Source organism: Tinamus guttatus, unplaced genomic scaffold (genome assembly GCF_059628265.1).
Source record: "Tinamus guttatus ecotype Peru unplaced genomic scaffold, ASM5962826v1 Tinamus_guttatus_pri_ptg000177l, whole genome shotgun sequence".
Lineage (NCBI taxonomy): Eukaryota > Metazoa > Chordata > Aves > Tinamiformes > Tinamidae > Tinamus > Tinamus guttatus.
The window spans coordinates 98,440-115,511 of NW_028288711.1; the positions used below are offsets into that span (position 1 = coordinate 98,440).

Sequence of the window (17,072 nt, forward strand, 5' to 3'; positions counted from 1 at the left end):
GCGTAATGCCAGGGATCTGCCGGCATGGAGCGCAGCCGCAGCGGCCTGCGGAGATGGTGGCACAGGGGTGCGTGGCTGGTGAACGTGCCCTGGGAGCGCCCGCACGTGTGCGGGGCGGTGCATGCTGCCCAGCCCCGGATGGTTCCGTGGTGGCCAGTTCTCCCCATAACCCAGGCGGCTCTGTGGCGCCATGTTCTCCCCAGGTGGCTCCATGGTGGCCGGTTTTCCCCGTGCCCTGGGTGGCTCTGCAGCACCGTGTTCTCCCTGGGTGGCTCTGCGGTGGCCAGTTCTCCCTGAACCACGGGCGGCTCCATGGCGGCCAGTTCCTCCCGTACCCTGGGTGGCTCCACAGCGCTGCATTCTCCCCAGGCGACTCCGTGGCAGCCGGTTCTCCCACTCATCGGCCGGTGCTGCTGCCTCAATGCGGGTCCCTGCTTGCGGCCTGGTGTGGGATCGCGCTGCTCCTGGGCTGACCTCGGCCTCCCTGTCTGGAAAGCAAGACAAAAGCCTGGGGAGATTTTTTCTACTGCTGGTGCTTTATGTATTAATGTTTTCTGCTGCTGTCGTTGTGTGTGGTGTTAGCAGATGAGGCTGGAGATGGGAAGGGGAGTTTTCCCTGGTTGGCTCCATGCTCAAGTCTGGGCCTTTGAGGGCAGTCATATTTTGGCAGAACGGTTTAATTGTTGATGCGAAGCTGGTGCTGGTTTTCAGACATGCTGACTGTAACCACCTCGGTCTGGAGTGTCACTTGAGGAGGAAGTTCCTGAGCAGGTGTGAAAAATTCTCTGAAGTGACCACCCTGACTCAGCGTCCCTTGGTTTGCAGTTTGGTCTCCTGCAGGGTTTCTTCCGGCTCGGGATCAGAATTGAGCTCTTCATCCTTAGACATGAGCTCGAAGTGCCGTCCTCGCGATCGTCCTCTGCATGAGAGCGAGGCTTTGGCGTTGTAGCTCGGGGAACACAGATAGGAAGGTTTGATTATCTGGCATTAAAATAAATCCCACAAAGATCTTCTCAGGTTTAAATTTGTATTCAGAAATGTTCAGGAGTCCTCAAGGCCCAAGGCAGAGGCTCCTAATTCTTTTGCTGTTTGCAGGCTGTGCGTTGGAATGTCGGACGTGGTGGAGGAGAAAGAAACGGAAGGGAAGCAAGAGTTAAATTTGTTAATAAATGGTGTAATTTCACTAAAACTTTTGCTTTTGTTTCAGTACAGTATTGTCACATAAGTGTCACATTTTTAATTTATATACATACAATAAAGAATACAATGGAGCTCATTGCCTTTCCTTCAAATGCATTGACATGCACCAGTGCTATGGGCAGGAATCTTCCAGTGAGGAACTTCTCTAGATTTCTTGATCCTGTTGATCAGCTGAGATCCGGCTGGGCTTTGGTACCAGTCCGGATTGGGTCCTGCTGTCCCCAGTTCACCCACATGACATCTCCTGCTTCAAGACTTGATTGGCAGTGAGCATAAAAAGCATTTGAGAGATTAAAAGATGAAGGGAGAGCAACATGTTCAAAGTTCTCTGACGATTCAGAGATGAGCTGTATCGAGCAGGCTGCCCAGCTGTTCCTTGAGCGTTGCCCTGGCTGATCTGCCCCAAGTGACTCAATACATCGCAGCAGAGCATCCAAGCCTAGGTCTCCTATTTCACATTCTTCTGCTCCGTACATTTGTGGAAGACCATTTCAGAAACTTTTGGCAGTTAGTGCTCCCCGCCTCAAGTTTTCCACCTGTAAAATAGAGATGAAAAAAAACCCCAACTATTATGTACTATTTCCATCCCTTGTTATAAATAGCCTTATAAAAGTTTAAAGTATTTGGTTGAAATATGTTGTTTAAACAAAACATGATATATCTGTTTTTTATGATTAATGTGAAATGCTTTTTTCCCAGTATATATTGAAATTCAGAATATATATACATACATATATTCTCTCTCTCTATATATAGAATTTATATATTATATTTATATATATATATTTTATATATATATATAAAATTTGTTGCGCTAATGGCAGAATTCATGGTGGCTAGGATGCGGTCAAAAACTCTCCATCCCAGCCAACGTCATGGTGTTAAGCTGGGCAGTTACTGGCCTTGCTCGGTAGAGTGAGGGTGCATAGATCTGCAGTGTAGGCCGAGGGATTTGCTTCAAAGACGGCTTCATTGTGGCAGAGATGGAAACCTGCATTAGTCCCGTTCAGTTGGAAGAGTCAGCGTGCTGCAAATGCGTTCGTTTTTCAAGCTCTAGGGCAAGACCATGCGGGCAGCTCATCTGCAAGCTAAGGATCTCTCTGGAGCGGCTGCTCTGCGGCAGTCCCCGACCTGATTCTCAGCAGTGCTGAAGCATCCTGGCTGTGCCTCAGCTTTAGCACTGGCCATTGGTTATTCTCGTAATGGAAGTGGGGCTCTCTGGGGCCCCTCAAGGCTTTGCTCCATGCGGGGGGGAAGCAGCTTCCCTTGCTCAGGGCAGCTGGTGCAGGTGCAGCTCCCCCGGCTGCGGCTGTTCCGCTGAGCGTGTCTGCCCGCTCCCATTGAGACCAAGGAAATCCCCTCGGGAAGACGCTGCAACCCGTCCTGAGCCCCAGCGTGCTGGAAATGAGCTCTGTGCCGAGTCAGCCTCTGGGGGAGCCTGTTCAAGCAGCCCTGATTGTGTTTGCTCTTCCCGTGTGTGTCCATTTTCCTGCCTATTTGACAGATGCTGGAAAGGTGCTGAGCACTTGTAATTCCACGTAAAGCTCTGGAAGGTGCAGGTACTGACTGGCTTGGCAAATTAGGCTACAGATAACTCAGCTCTGCCATGTTTTGCCTTCCCTCCTCTGTCTTGCCCAAGTGGTGAGTTTGTGGGTCAGAACTGTGGGGTTTATTGCCTTTGGGAGGAGGACCTTTGATGGGAGCAGACTCCAGGAGGAGAGTTATGGCTGCAAGAAAGGCTGATTTTCCCACTTAAGCACTAATGCAAGCCCTTGACCAGAAAAAGTTGTCCCTAAGACAGGCAGTGTGTGTCTAGAGGAGATTACTGCCTTCTATTAGCTTGTGTGCACTGCTTAGCTGCTGCTGAAGGCAGGGGTGTTTGCAGGGGCAGTCCCAGTTGCCATCCTGGGTTGGGTATCCACTGGAAAGCGTGTGCTAAGCCCAGGGTAAGCAATCGAATCCTAATTTCCTTCTCTTCCACCTCTCCCCAAAGAAGCAATATAAATGCCATGCCTTGAGCATACATCTATCAAGGAAAAAGGGATTTTTACACACTGATGGACTGTGATTTTTCCCTTAGTGCAGCAAGCTAGTTGTTCATTAGTGAAATATGTTAATAATGCCCTTAAGAACCTAGCTGGTATGTGAATCAGCTTTAATTCCTATGTATCAACAAGACCTGCAGGTATGTCTACGCTATATCAAAAAATAGGGAAAGGAAAGGGAGAAAGCAACGCTTGCAAATTGGTCTTTGTTTCCAAGGAAACAAACTCGACATGTCTGAGCTGTGCCAGATGCACACACTGCTGCATTCAACAGACATGCCACGGGATTATATGGGCTGAATATTATTTTTAAACTACCTCCAACTGAAAGGCAAGGGAGAGGATGAGAATAGAATTTGTCGGCGGGGTTTACCAGTCTGTCCTTAATGAGAGCGCTCTGTGGTTGCCCAATGCAAATTGCATCTGGCCTGGAAAATGGATGGCCCTAATGACTGTCCCCACGGAATGGGCATCACGGGGCCAAATGGCTCCTTGCCTATGTGAGTCCTGGCGCTTTCAGGAAATACTTCAGGAGAAATAAAGGCCTGAGGAGTGATAAGTATGCACTCTCTACAGCAAATTCTCATGCTATATCCAGGGTCACTTTACCAAATGTTTTGTGCTCGACAAATATTTTAGTAAAGTACAACTCGCTCCTGCTGGACTTGAAAGGCTGCCTTCCATTAAGAGGCAAATGTGAATGTCAGCACTTTCCGATCCCCAAATAATTTGGTAAAAAGCTCTAGTTCGATGTTTGGTACAGGAATGAATTTAATGGGGAAGAGATGAGAGTTGTTTGCATAGTGTGTCTGTCATGAATGTGCTGTAGACTGATGGAAATTATAAATTTGGCTTATTGAATTTTACAGAAGGTGTCTTTGTGATTACCTTGGAAGCTAAGCTTAGGAAAAAAGATAATTTTCAGTGCTCATCTGTCACCCTGTTTGTTTCTGAAACACTCTGTTTATAAAATATTTGATTTTATTATTTATTTATTGTGTCTTCCCTGGGAGAATCAGAACTTCAGCATTGAGGCAGACACTGTATATGCACGAAGAAAAATCTTCCGCACAGGAACACACAGGAAGCAACTATCAGCACAGTGCACAGACAATCCACAGATCTGCACATCCAGAGTTTGGTTTGGCTGGTGCCCGACACAAGGAATAGGGTATAAATTAAAACTTTATTGGGTTTAATCCTCAATTTTTGTGCCCTAGCCTGCACAGCTTCACTGCTGTAGCGGTGTATCTTGACTTCTGTGAGTAGCCCTGTGGCCTGGTAAAGGTGAGCAAGGGATCTCTGCAGGAATAAAGTTTTGACAGTCCCGTCCCATCCCACAGGAAGAGTAAATAGGAAATAATAAATAGGGAATAAATAGGAGAGTTCAGAGCCCCCCAGCAGTGAAAATGCCCAGCGGACTTGGGCACTGTGTGTCTCTGCCTATTTTGACATTTGGAAAGCTGCAGAGAAAGAAAAGAAATCCTCTACCTATGTGTGCTGTGAGGCAGTCTTACTCTGTATTGAAGGGGAGAAAATGTCACGATAGAGTAATGGCAGGGCAGACTACATTTAGAAACAACAACAACAGACTCTCTTATAATTGAGATTCCTAGGAAAAAAGAACATGAAATGTGTGGTATTTAGGCTTTTGGGCTTTTCCCCATTCCATCATGCTCTTTAACTTCCTTGCAAATTGAGCCAAGATAATATTTCAGGGTAGAGAGCGCAAATTGGTGTAGGTTTAGCTTTAAGATGGACGGGAAGCACTACTTGCGTTGTGAGCTTTAAAAAAAAAAAAAAAACATGTTAATGGTATGTCATGAAAACCTTGTGACGTGTGAAAGGCCCGGCGCGAGAAGGAGCCGCTCCGAGTGCAGCTGCGGGCCGGTCCCGCTTGCCTGGGCTGCCCACGGCGCCACTCTCCTTGCTCTGTTCCAAAATGCCCTGCGGGCTGCCTGGAAACAGCTGTGTGCTCGCGCCTGGACACTCGCCTTGTCGACAGCAGCACGAGGCTGGGTCCCGAGGAATCCTGCACCTTTTCTTTTTTCCTTCGTTTTGCTAATGTCACTTCCTTGTGCTTACATTTCATTAAGGCTCTGAAATGGCTGAAGATCAGCCCTTACTGAGCATGCTCCGGGGTTGAGGCTGCACCCATAGCGTGAGCTGGATTTGTGGCTGGAGGAGCTCTAGGCCTGGAGTCGGGATCTGCAGGGGAACAGCAGCTCTCTCCAGGCAGGACCAGAGGTAGGGGAATTCTGGAAATTTCATTCACGTGCCCTAGGGCTTCCACAGGGAATCGGACTTTGGGATGATGTGACCGCATGAAGTGGTTCTTGAAGCGAACTGTTGGAATTGATTCAAAAGCAGCATAGCTAACCATTGTCACGAGATGGCTTCCAGCGCTTCCTGCCGAGCAGCGCAGGGGCTTTCACCGTAGTGACCGCCACTGGCTTGCAGAGCTGCCCAGAGCGAGGGCCCGTCTGATGGCAGGGCTGTGGCACAAAGCAAGGGCCGGCTGCAAGCTGCGCGGGCCGTGGGCTGCCACTTCGCCCTGCAACGGCACGCGAGCTCGTCGCAGGCATCGGCCGCGGCGCGACGGCGCTCACTGTCATTAATTTGAACGCTTGGAGGGTACTGACCTGCTTTGCCGACTGCATCTCCATCTGCCTGCGACTGTGGGAGGGCACAGGAATTTCCAACTGCCTCCTTCCTGGAGGCTGATTTTGCCTTTCCGAAGATGGAGAGCAAAACAAACCTTGCCAAAGCAGGTCCTCCAGATGTGCAAGGGAAGGAGGGCTCTAGGCGCGTGCTCCTTGTGGTGGGCTTTTTGTTGTAGGTTCGCCCGGAAGGAAGTGGGCTTTAATGCCTTGGCAAGGGAAAGAAGGAATTTCTGGAGCTCAGCTGAGGTTGAGTTTTTGATTTTGGCATGCACTGGCCAGCTTTTTCCAAGGAATGTGCAATAAACAGCAGGCATGTACTGCAGGAGACGATTGAGCTCCACTTGTTGTACAAGCAAGCTGTGTGGTAATGTGCCAATGAAACATTTACATGGGCTCTCAGTGTTTGTATTAGAGAGGTGCAGGGAAGATGTGACTTTGTCTAAAGAAGGGGGGGAGGCGTCAGTAGGAAACCTCAGCCGACTCTGACTTTATGCCCTATGGGAAATATGTTGCTGGGTCCACCTTCCTATCAGCCTGGCTTTAAATAAAGATAAGGCAAGAGGCTCGCTATATTTAGGGCACCGTGAAAACTGCAGCTTTGGTATTACAAAGTTATTGTGTTTAGCCTCTTTATTAGCAGAAATCTCTGTGCTTGCAGCCCATCTTTAGCTGGCAAGCAGTAGGTAGGTTGGCTCTTCAGGGTGACTCGTCTTGCTTTCCTTAACAGTTCAGTGTGTGATTGGCTAAGAACAAGGCAGAGCTGCTTCTGTTCCTGCTCCGTCCTAGACGACTGTCCTACCTAGTTAGGTCAATCCGCAGGATGAATCAGTTTATTACTTTAAAGTAACTTGCATTTACTGCCCAGTGCTGCATTTCTGGCGCAGCCAGTGTGTCCATCGTGTCTGCTGAGCTGGGGGAGCGCAGGCGAGGTGGGAGCTGGTCACCCCGCTGCTGCTTGCAGCGTTGGCCTGCGCAGTGCTGGGGACCAGCTTGTTCTGTCGCTGCGGCAGCATCTGCCGCGAGCCTCGGGCTCCTGCTGCTCTGTAGCTTGACACAGTTTGAATGGACGTTGGTTTGTTTGTGGCTGCATGGGTGCATAAAGAAAGGCATAAAGAAAGGCATTTATGTAAAACTGCACTGTATTTGTACAACCTAAGTAAAAGGTTTTGGTTTTCTTTGGCTCAGAGGCAGGCTTGCATTTCTAGTGTTTCAGGATTGGTCCTGTTGGCTTTTCCTCTGTGCGATTCTGACATTGAATTAATTTCAGCCTCAAGTTTTCATGCATGGTCTGGCTCCCTTGATTAGGAAATTTCACTTAAACAGTTTCAGATGCTGAAAACCACTCTGATAATTTCCTATTGTGCTTGTGGGAAAGGTATAAGGTAGCCTTAAAGACCCACTGCCACCTTATGGCAGTTGCTGGGAAGCAGACTCCTCAGAGACGGTTCTGTATACACCATGCTCGCTTTGTCTCTGCTGTTCTTGGCTTATGCTACTTGCACAAAGACGGGAGCTTTGTTCATCTGCTCCTTCTGTTCCTTGCAGAAATGTATAATGTCAGTAGCATTGCTTGCAGAGCCATCAATTCCGATATTTCTTACACAAGTGCATCATTTGGGGGGAGATACAAAAAGAATAATGAAATTATGATTCTCTTCAGATGGAGATTTTGTTTTAATGGGAATGCCTGTCCCTGATTTATTTTTAATTTTTTTAAAAGAAAAAACAACTAAGGGTGAGGTCAAGGAGCAGGGAGCACGCTGGAGCACATGTGATCTGTGGGCAGGATGGGAAGTGCCCCGCGGGCCACGGTACAGCGGTGCCGCGCGGGCGGCTGCATCCAGGCAGCCACTTCTGCTGCTTCCGGGCAGAAGACGCCGAGCGAGCAGGGCCGGCTTGGCGAGAGGCGCTGATGCGCTTTCCATTCCCACCCCGTCTCCCCTTCCCGAAGGAAACAAATCAACGTTTGTGTGCGGAGCAAATGGTTCGTGTGGTCAAAGAAAGAAGCCTGCGCCTGCTTCTGAAGATGGGGCACACGTGGGCTGTTGTGTTCAGCCCCCTCGCCAGCCAGGCTCTGCGTGTGCAGTGGAGGCTCTTAATAGACGATAGCTGAGTGAAGGGGAGAAATGGAGTTTTGAGCTTTCCAAAATAGAAAAAGTTGTGGTTACTATAAGTTAAAGCTGAAGGAGTTTATAACTGGGGAACTGTTAGGAATATAGTACGCTCTAAATTACAGTTGTCTGTCCAATATGGCTCTAGATAAAGTCCTAAGATTGCCCTGTAAATGAAAGACTCAACACATATTCTTATCAAAACATCAAAACATCTTCCAGAGAGTCTCGACATCTGTCACCGCAGCATCTATTTTTTTTAATGTGTGTTTGTGATGTGCTCAGCATGGTGTCCCAGGGAACATTTTATGCTTCTATTACCTAAAAGCAGTTTTTAAAGCTTTGCTGAGGGTATAGGAGAAGGGTGAGAGGTGGCTTGGAACCTTTGGAGAGAAAGAGGGGGGGAAAAAAGGCAGGTGGAGAAAACTGTAATCCCAGGAGTGTATGTTAACCTGAGTGCTCCTTCAAGGCTGCCACTGAGGCTGTGAGGGGCAAAGCAGAGGTTGTGGAGGGCATGCAGCGCACTCAGACATACCGCCAGGACGGGATGTTTGGTTTAGGAGGTGTCCAGAATCATCTTCAGAGAAGGGAAGGAGGTGTTTTGCGAGCCCGCAGCTGATGCAGGAGCAACCTGGCACGGTTCTCTATCGCCAGGAGCTTCGTCGGACAAAGCTGTCTCAGTGTCAGCGTCCTGCTTCGTGCTGCTTCTCCATGCACTTCAGGGGAGGCCACAAGGAATGGCCTCGGCTTCCAGATGTGCCAAGGGGCCGAGGCGAGAGCCTGGCGGCAGTGCGAGGAGGCCCTGCGCCATGTAGAGCCGAGCGCTGTTCTTAGAGCTGGCAGATGTCCCCGCGCCTCCCACCTGCCTCTCCCCCACCAGTGAGCTGTGAAAGCGGCGCCGTCCTTAAGCATGAGCCTGCGGGATGCTCGTGTCTTCTGCAGAGGAGAGTGGTTGGTTCTGCCCTCCTCCTCTCGAGCGTGTGAGATTTTGGAAGAGATATTGAAGCTTTGAATCGTGGAAGTGAGGCCAGAGAGCCCCCAGTTTAAAAATATTTTGTAGTCTTATGGTCCCCAGTAGAGCACCTTTTTTTTTTTTTTCCTTAAAGAAGAGAAACGAGTGCTACACCATCTCTCACCAGGCAGTCCGCAGCAGAGACGGTTTGATAGTGAGATTGCCAGAGAATCAAATAAAACTTTGCAGAGTAGAGGCATGTTGTGATTTTTAGCGGAGTGTGAAGGAAGGAAAATCCACCTCAGCCATTTTGGAGGAGGATTTCCTTTCCTGAGTATATGGGCTCGGCTGGCTGCTCCGTAGGTGACGTCCGCGCGTGGCCCAAGCACTCAGCCCTGCTGCTCTGGCAGCCTTTTGGTTCAGCGTGGGCAGTGGGGGCAGAGGAGGCGCCGCGGCCCCTGCAGTGTGGGGTTGCCACAAAACGGCTGCAGGGCAGCGAGGAAATGGCGGTGCCGGTGCAGCCTCTCCTGGGCACTGGCTGCGGGGGGAGCCTGCAGGAGGCCTGGCCGAGGTGGTGGGGAGCTGCTGCGGCCACACTGCCCCTCCTGGCCCAGGGGCAAGCGGCCCTTTGCCACTGCAGAGCCCAGGCAGGTGGTCACGGGGCTGCCCAAGGACATAGCCTGTGATGGCGGTGCCACGGGTGCTGGTGCAGAGGCTGTCTGGAAGCTTCCTTTTCTTATTTGGCTGTCATAAATGGGAGAACTTGGCTGCTTCTTTCATGCTGCCGTGCCGGCAGCCTCCGCACTCCTGGCACATCCCCGTGCAGAGCTCCTGTAAGGGGTTAAATGACTGTTCTGCTCGGCTTGATGGCAGAAGCATCCGCGATACCCAGCTTTGTGTATTTTTATATATATATATACCAGCATTTAGTATTTTCCAAGATAAAAACAACTCTTGTAGCTTCTGTCCTTAGTGTCTATGCACCCTCATGGGTAAAAATGTTTCCAGGGTTGAGTGGTGACTTCAGGAGTGGGCAGAAGGGGCGTTGCTGTGGTGCAGGTTTGTGTCGCCTCCCTGTTTCTTCTCCCTTGGCCTGGCAATGGCCACGGGCTGTGTTTGCCCACTGACCCTGTGTTTGCTAATGCTGTTGTTTATGTGGTTTTGGTGAAAGCTCGGTGATTTCATGCTGCACAAGGAGCATGGTGATTCAGGTGTTTCAAAGCCCTCATTGGTTTGAGCAGCAGTAATCTCTTGGATAACACAACTTCTGCTGAGGCAAGCAGGGGGTGCTGTCCATATTTTGGACTTTGGGGGGTTATCTTAAATGCGTTGCCTCTACAACTTCAGGTGATTGATATAAAGGCATGAAAAATCTCATATATGTTATTACTTAGAAGAAACCCGGCGGGCAAGAGAGATCCTGGCTTTGCTCTGTCATCTCAGCTATCCATCCCTTATGAATTTTAGGCCGATCCCTTTAGCCTCGTGTCTTTCAACCATTTAGTAATGAAACCTCTCCAAAGTGTTCAGAGTAAGAAAAGCTTTGTGTCAGTAGGGCTGAGGCAGGCTCCTCGACAGCTCTTGTGCTCCTGGCTGTTGCCGCGAGCAGAGGTGGACACGCTGGGGGAGCGCGTGCCCAGCCTGCACGTGAGGAGCCTTGCTGCTGCTTCTGGTGGTGATAACGCAGTGCGCTCTGCATAGGAGGGGATGGCTGGAGGAGTTGGAGAGCTCTATTTGGAGTGCCTGCTCCTGCTGCAACAGGCAAGGCTTGCTGCTGCCCCAAAACTCATGGTGTTTTTCCCCCCTCCACCGGTGGGGGCTGTTGCTTTTCTTTGTCCCTCCCGCTCCTCCTCTCTGGCTGCTGAGCGGCGACACGTGGTGCCAGGGGTCTGTTCAACCTCCCGGCTTAAGTAGAGCCGTCCCTGTTTTGGGGAGAGTTGTTTGTGCTTTGGTCAAGACCAGGCGGGTGGGACTGCAGCCCATTGCAGATTTCCACTTCCTCCTTTACCAGCCTCTTTTCTCCTGGCTCTGCTCCCCTCCCCCTTCTCCCAGGGGAGGTTCTCCAGAGAAATATTAAACATGGAGAAACCCTCGGACTTTTTGCATTGTGAGAAATGTCATCCCTGCATTTGAATCCATTCCAGCCGAGCTCTGCTTACAGATGTTCCTGCGAGTTGCTCAGGCAGTTTTACTGGGCGCTTTAGCACATATGAAGGCTGCCAAGAGGTTGTGCTTAATTGTTAAGTGGAACAGAGACAAAATACTTTTATTTTGAAGCTAAATTTTCTTCTTTGCTTTTGCTGGCTGGACAGCTGTATCATATGGTTTGACATAGGCTGAGCTCAGAACCACTGCACCTAGTAATGTGTTCTCACTTCATTGCTATTTTTCCCCCCTTTTTAATGATTGCATTTGCGATATACTTTTAAGGTTGCTTATATCAGGTCATGTTGTAGTACAAATCCCTGAAGTAGAAAAAGAGCACCCCTTCAGCTCAGAATATCAGATCTCAAACTCACTTCCAGTTGGACACTCTGCACTTAACCAGTTTCACCCGTGTGCATTTATCCCACTATTCAAAGGTTGGGTGCTTTAATAGGCAAAATATAATTAGCACAGGGGTGCCCTCAAACCTAAATGCTATTGTGCAGCATCTCTCCCTTTTCCTTCCCCCTTTTCTTTTCCTGTAGGCAAGGGCTACTCTTGGAGGCCACTGAAACAGAACACATCATTGCATGGTTTTAAAAGGCTTTTTTTGCAGGCTAGTGATCAGTTTTAGGCCTGGCATGTGGTCAGGCTGTTGCCAGATTATCTTTATTAACTGTGCGTTGCACAGGGCGGCCCATGTCTCCCCGTGATGCCTTAGAGAATAGTTGCTCCAATGGCAGCCCTTAAGCTGCAGGTTCTCTGTGAAATGGCTGCAGCTTGGAGGGAGCAGTGAAATGGTCTCCACTGGGCATGCTCACTCTGTAGAGGGAGCTTTTATCACATGAGCAGCAACTGAATCACTGTTCATGAGGATCTGGAATATGCAACTCTTGGAGTCTTCATCCAAAGAGGACTGCAGATGTTTGCAGGTACAGTAACATGTAGTGTCCATGTTCCATATGTCCTAAATAGCAGATTCCCTCAGGTTGTGGCCGCAGACAGGCGGTTGTCAGGTAGGAAAGGAGAAACCTCAGAGAGGAGGAAGACAGTTCAGATAATCATGGCTGCATTTCTTTCTTTATTTTTGCCCTATGCGAGGGAGAGCCGCGCAGCAGAAGTGGGGGTGATGCGCAGCGGTGTGCAGGCAGGCTGCTGGGCTGGAGCGTCTCTCGAAGGAGTGATTTGCAAAATAACCTGGATGGGCGCAGTTGCTTTTTAGACTTTGGCTTTTCTGATCTTTTGTGTTGTTGTTAGTGTTACTTTGTTTTGCTCAATGGACTTGTGCCTAGTTCTGACTCTGAAATTACCTGTCTCTGGGGCAGCTTGGGCTGTATTTCCACTCATTAAGTCAGTCTTTTATTTGTCTTCTGTGCTGGGGAGGGTGTGGAGGTTTTGTCTGGAGTTTTTTTTTTTTTTCCTTTTTTTTTCTGTTTTTAATGCATGAAGTCTCTTGAATATTTGGTTCTACCTGGAAGGCTCCCTGCTTCCCTTTCTAAGCAAGAAGAAAAAACCCTGGGGTCTTTAAACTGTTTGAAGACTGAACTTTCAGAGGGAAGGAGAGGGCCTGTGGACACATTTCACCTGCTTGCTGGAAACAATTTTGACAGCCTTCGCTCACGTCAAGCAAGGCTGCAGTTTAGTTTTTAGGGTGGAGGGAAGAGTGAACCTGATTCTATGAGGAAGAAAGCATCTTTTTGAGGGAAGATAGTGGCTTTTGGTGTGGGCGTTTTTGGTTTTGGGTTTTTTTTTTTTTTTGGGGGGGGGGGGTTGTTGTTGTTGTTTTGAGGGGATTATTTATCTATTTTCTAAGCAGCCTGCAATCCAAGAGAGCAGCTGATGAAAATGAAATGTCCGTAGTTGATTTCATGGCAGAAGGCCCATGACAGCCCTTTTTTTTTTAAAGGTTGCCTAAATTCCTGCCCTGGCCCTGCTGTGTTGCTGCTGCTGTTGCTCTTCTGTGCTGTATCGTGCAGCTCTGTTGCCTGCTCCGGCAACCCGACTCTTGTCTCGCAAGGCTCTCTGGCCTCTGGGTGCTGCTAACCCAGGCCTAGACTCTGCCACTTGCCAGGCTCGAGGAAAGCTCTAAAAACGGTCATTTATACCAATATATTAATTTTTTAAAAGACGAATGGAATGTGGAAGTACCCTTTAAAAGGCAGGGGAACTAACAGGACAGTCTGTGTTTGATTATTATCTATCACGTCTCAGGGAGCCTATAAATGTGCTCATTATTTGTCAACTAGTAGAGGCATATTTAAGGCAGATGCATCAAAAGAAGTCCTGAGGAGATAAATAAATTTTCTTTTTTTAAAAGTGAACAGCAGAGGCCTTGAAATGTTGACTGATGAGCTCCAGCCCAGGAAAAAAAAAATGTTTTTGGAGTTCGATGAAGTGTAGGCAAACAAGCAAGCGAAAATATGCCAAGGCAACGCTTTGGGGTGCTAACAACTGCCTGTGCCGCAATGGTGACCATGATGGTGCTTGTGCTGCCTGGAACGCTGCTGCTGCCTGAAAATCCCTCTGCAAAGCAGCTGAAAAGCCTGACCTACTTTTTGGAGGGAAGAGGCAAGTGTAAGGTTAGAAATTCAAAGTTGCTTTTCAGCAAGGGTTAATAGCCCTCCATTTGGGCAGTATCTTTATTTTATTTTTCCTTTGCATGCTAAACTGACATTTATTTCACTTCAACTCCAGTGCAGAGGGCCTCCGTCGGCTACTGAAAATAATCCTGAGTATTCAGTAGCCTGGGCAGACTCTTCTTTGCCTCTCACTGGCATGTGAGAAGACGCTGCTGTTGCACTGCCCTTCCAAGCAATTTCTCGTGTGCCCAAGCAAAGCCCTTGCTGGGGGCCAGGCACGGGCGATGCTGGGGCTCGTGGCTTCGCCCGTGGCTGCATTGGAGCGTGTCTTGTGTTGCTGGGGTGTGGGGGGCGCCCGCGCTGCCCTCACCCCGGCAGAGCCCAGCATGGGCCTTTGCTCATGCTGCGCCAGGAACTGTTGCCTTCAGGTAAACAAGGACATGTAAGGAGCTGCTATCATGGCCAGCTGGTGTGGATGTTGGGGGAGGGAGGATTCGATTTCTGGTGCTTTCTCTTTGTTGTTGTTGCTCTCTCTCTTTCTTTTCTTTTCTTTTTTTTTTTTTTCTCTTTAAAATCTTCTCTTCCTCTTCCTGGATCCTAGAGAGATCAAGGAACGGCTGCAGAGGCTGCTGTCACCCTGGACCAAGGGAATTATCTTGCCTTTCGGTTCGGGCTGAAGACTCAGGGCTCTGGCAGCGTGTGCAGTCAGTGCTTTTGAGGCTTCAAGGACCCTATATTTCTGCAGGGGCAGCTATCTAGAAGCAAATCTCGAATTTATTACCCTTAACTACCATTTTCAGAGTTAATTTAATTTAATTTTAAGAGATTTGAAAGCCACCCCTCTTCGGCGAGGAGAACCTGGAAGTCGTAATGTGATCTCTACCCTTGTGTCCTGCTCTCTTCATTCGCTTCCAGATTCCTCCTTTCCTTCCCTCCTCCCCTCCCCTCCGCCTGTTTGAACGCCTTGGTCTGCCACTTTGGGGCTGGTCTGGGAAGTAGGAGATGTTTCGGTTTGCTGCACGATGGCTGCATTGGGTTGGTTGTGACGGGGAAACGGGCAGCACGCAGTGCAGCGTGCCAGGATTTACACTAGTCGGGAGAGCAGCAAGAGCCGCTCGCACACTGTTTAAGCTAATTGGAATGTGTTAAAAAAAAAAAAAAACTTAGGAAAAATAATGTAGCACAAGCTTTTATTTATTTTTTTAATATATTACTCTGGGATCCAAACTAAGTCTTCTTCCCCCAGACCAGGTAATTTTTTCTTTCTTTCTTCAAATTCCCTCCTAAGGGGAGGGGGGATAAAGGGAAAAATGGTGGAGAAGGGCAGAGCTGGTGGGGTTAAGAGGAGCTGCCATGTGAGCGTGGTGCCTGTAGTGCTGCCATGCTGTGTCTGAGCAGGAGAAAGCGTCTCGCAAAGGAGGGTTTCTGAACAAATTGCTCTTGCTCCAAGGATGAGGAAACCTGCAGCTCTTCTGGCATTTTCTCTCCTTCATAACTCAAAGCTGCTGATGATAAGCAGGGAAGGGAAGCAGGCTATGGAGAGGCTCCGAGCCACCTTGCAAGGCTTTGCATGGAGCTCTTGGTGTTAAATGAGGAACTTTCCCCCTCCTCCTCTCCTCATTTCCCTGTGTGCCTGCAAAAATACTCTGGTTTGCATTTAAAGGAGAAAATTGTATGTTCTGGGACGAAGCCAACTTGTTTATTCAAAAGAAATGCCATATTCCCAACCCTCTCTTTTCCTGAGGAAGACTTGACACAGGATGCCAGGCTGGGCTGCAGATTGTATTTTTAGGTGACATCGAAGCACAGTGGTGATTTGAAGAAGCTGAGATCATGGCTGACTTTTTCATTGAGGCTTGTGGTGCCTTCCCTTCCCACATCCCCTGCTCCCCCAAAAGGGTTAACTTGCTCCTGCTACATGGTATTTTTTGAGCAGGTGGATTTTGGCCTAAATTAAAAAAAAAAAAAAAGACTCCATGGCCCCACAGTGTCACAATCTGCTCATTCCCGGGCTCTGCCATTTTCTCCCCCACGTGGAGATCGTCGTACCCGCGGTGCCGGCGCCTGTGTCCTGGCTGTAACGGGAGCCCTGCTCCGTGCCTGGCTGGAGCAGCCGGGGCTGCCTGAGGCCCCAGGCTGCGGATCCCAGCCTCTGTTTTCCTGTCAAAAGATGGCAGGTCAGTGTGTGTCTGTAAACAATGCCGTTATGAAATGGCAGCGCGAGGCCGAGCTGAGCATGCTCAGGAGCAGCCTGTAGGGGGAGGTGATCAGGGAAAGATGATCTAATTCAGTGCAATTCTTGGGATTGAAGGAAAAGACCAGGCTCCACACTAATGACAGAGCAGAAAAACCACTCCTGGGACTAAGCCCGTAGGCCATGGAGGAGAGGTTCTGAGGATCTCCTACCTTTAGGACTTCGGCTACTGAGCAGTGCCCTGTCGCTCTGTCACTTTCCAGAAGAGTAAAGTCTTGGTGAGGCTTTTCTGTAGTTACTAGAGGGACAGGCCCTAGGTTGCAATATATTTTTCCTTTTTTTCTTCTTTCTCCTCCTCTCCCTGTACTCTTTCCAGCTTGCAGGTGTCGATGTGTTGCTGCTGGCCTCTCATCTAGCTTGGTTGCAGGTAACACAGTGTCGTGCGAGAGGGTGCAACGCCTGCGAGAGGTCCTCTCCGTCCCAAGAAAGGCCCACGCGCCGAGGGGAGCGTGACAGCGGGCCTGGCGTGCGGCTGCGCCAGTCAGCACCACGCAGCGAGGCCTGGCATGGTGCGGAAGAGCCAGGGGCAGGGAGAGAGCAGGGAGCTGCTCCGGCTGGATCTGCCTCCTGGGGGGAGGGAGGCGAGGAGGACCTCGCGGGTCCAGGAGGCCGAGCCCAAGGAGGACTGAGCTCCCTGCTTGCGTCGGCCTCCTTTGCATGCCCCGGGCTGCCTGCTCCCTTTGGGGGCTGCTTCATGTTACCATTTTATTATTCTTCCTGTTAAGCCTTTGTGGGGACTTGGTGTTTCTGAAGTGGCTGATCTGCTTTTGTTGGAGACAATGGTGGGTTCCCAGGCAGCATCCCATCCTCCATTTTAGGGTTTTCTCCCTGCTGCCCTAGTGTGAGGCAGCAGCTGTGAGTCCTGGGCCAGGACTTCTTGCTAAGCTTGGCCTGCACAAGGAGGAGCTGCCTTTTTCTGCTCATCTGCACATACATGTTGTCCTGCCTTTAACTCTCCCGGGGCACAGTTAAATGGGCACAGTGCTTCCCAGGGTGGGAACTGTGGATCCGTGCTCAGGCTTGTAGCCGACGAGGAACTTGGTAAATGGGGCTCCTTTTTGCGGAAACCACATGGAACCGGTGGTGAAACCCCTCCTGCTTTGCCTCAGCTCCAGAATGGTCT

At 49.6% G+C, this 17,072-nt stretch overlaps 1 protein-coding gene across 6 annotated transcripts in view; it reads left to right on the plus strand.

The window, feature by feature from the left end:
• Positions 1 to 17,072, plus strand: part of EHMT1 (euchromatic histone lysine methyltransferase 1) — a 106,611-nt gene that overhangs the window by 26,223 nt on the left and 63,316 nt on the right. For 3 of the 6 annotated variants that reach the window (XM_088523282.1, XM_088523280.1, XM_088523286.1), the window contains exon 1: positions 11,934 to 12,048. The exons of 2 other annotated variants lie outside the window; for them this stretch is intronic. In XM_088523282.1, coding sequence (XP_088379408.1) covers positions 11,986 to 12,048 — 63 coding nt within the window. In that variant the 5' untranslated portion in view covers positions 11,934 to 11,985. Of the gene's footprint in view, positions 1 to 11,933; positions 12,049 to 15,842; positions 16,168 to 17,072 lie in introns of those variants that run through there. One more of the 6 variants, XM_088523283.1, reaches the window with a different exon arrangement.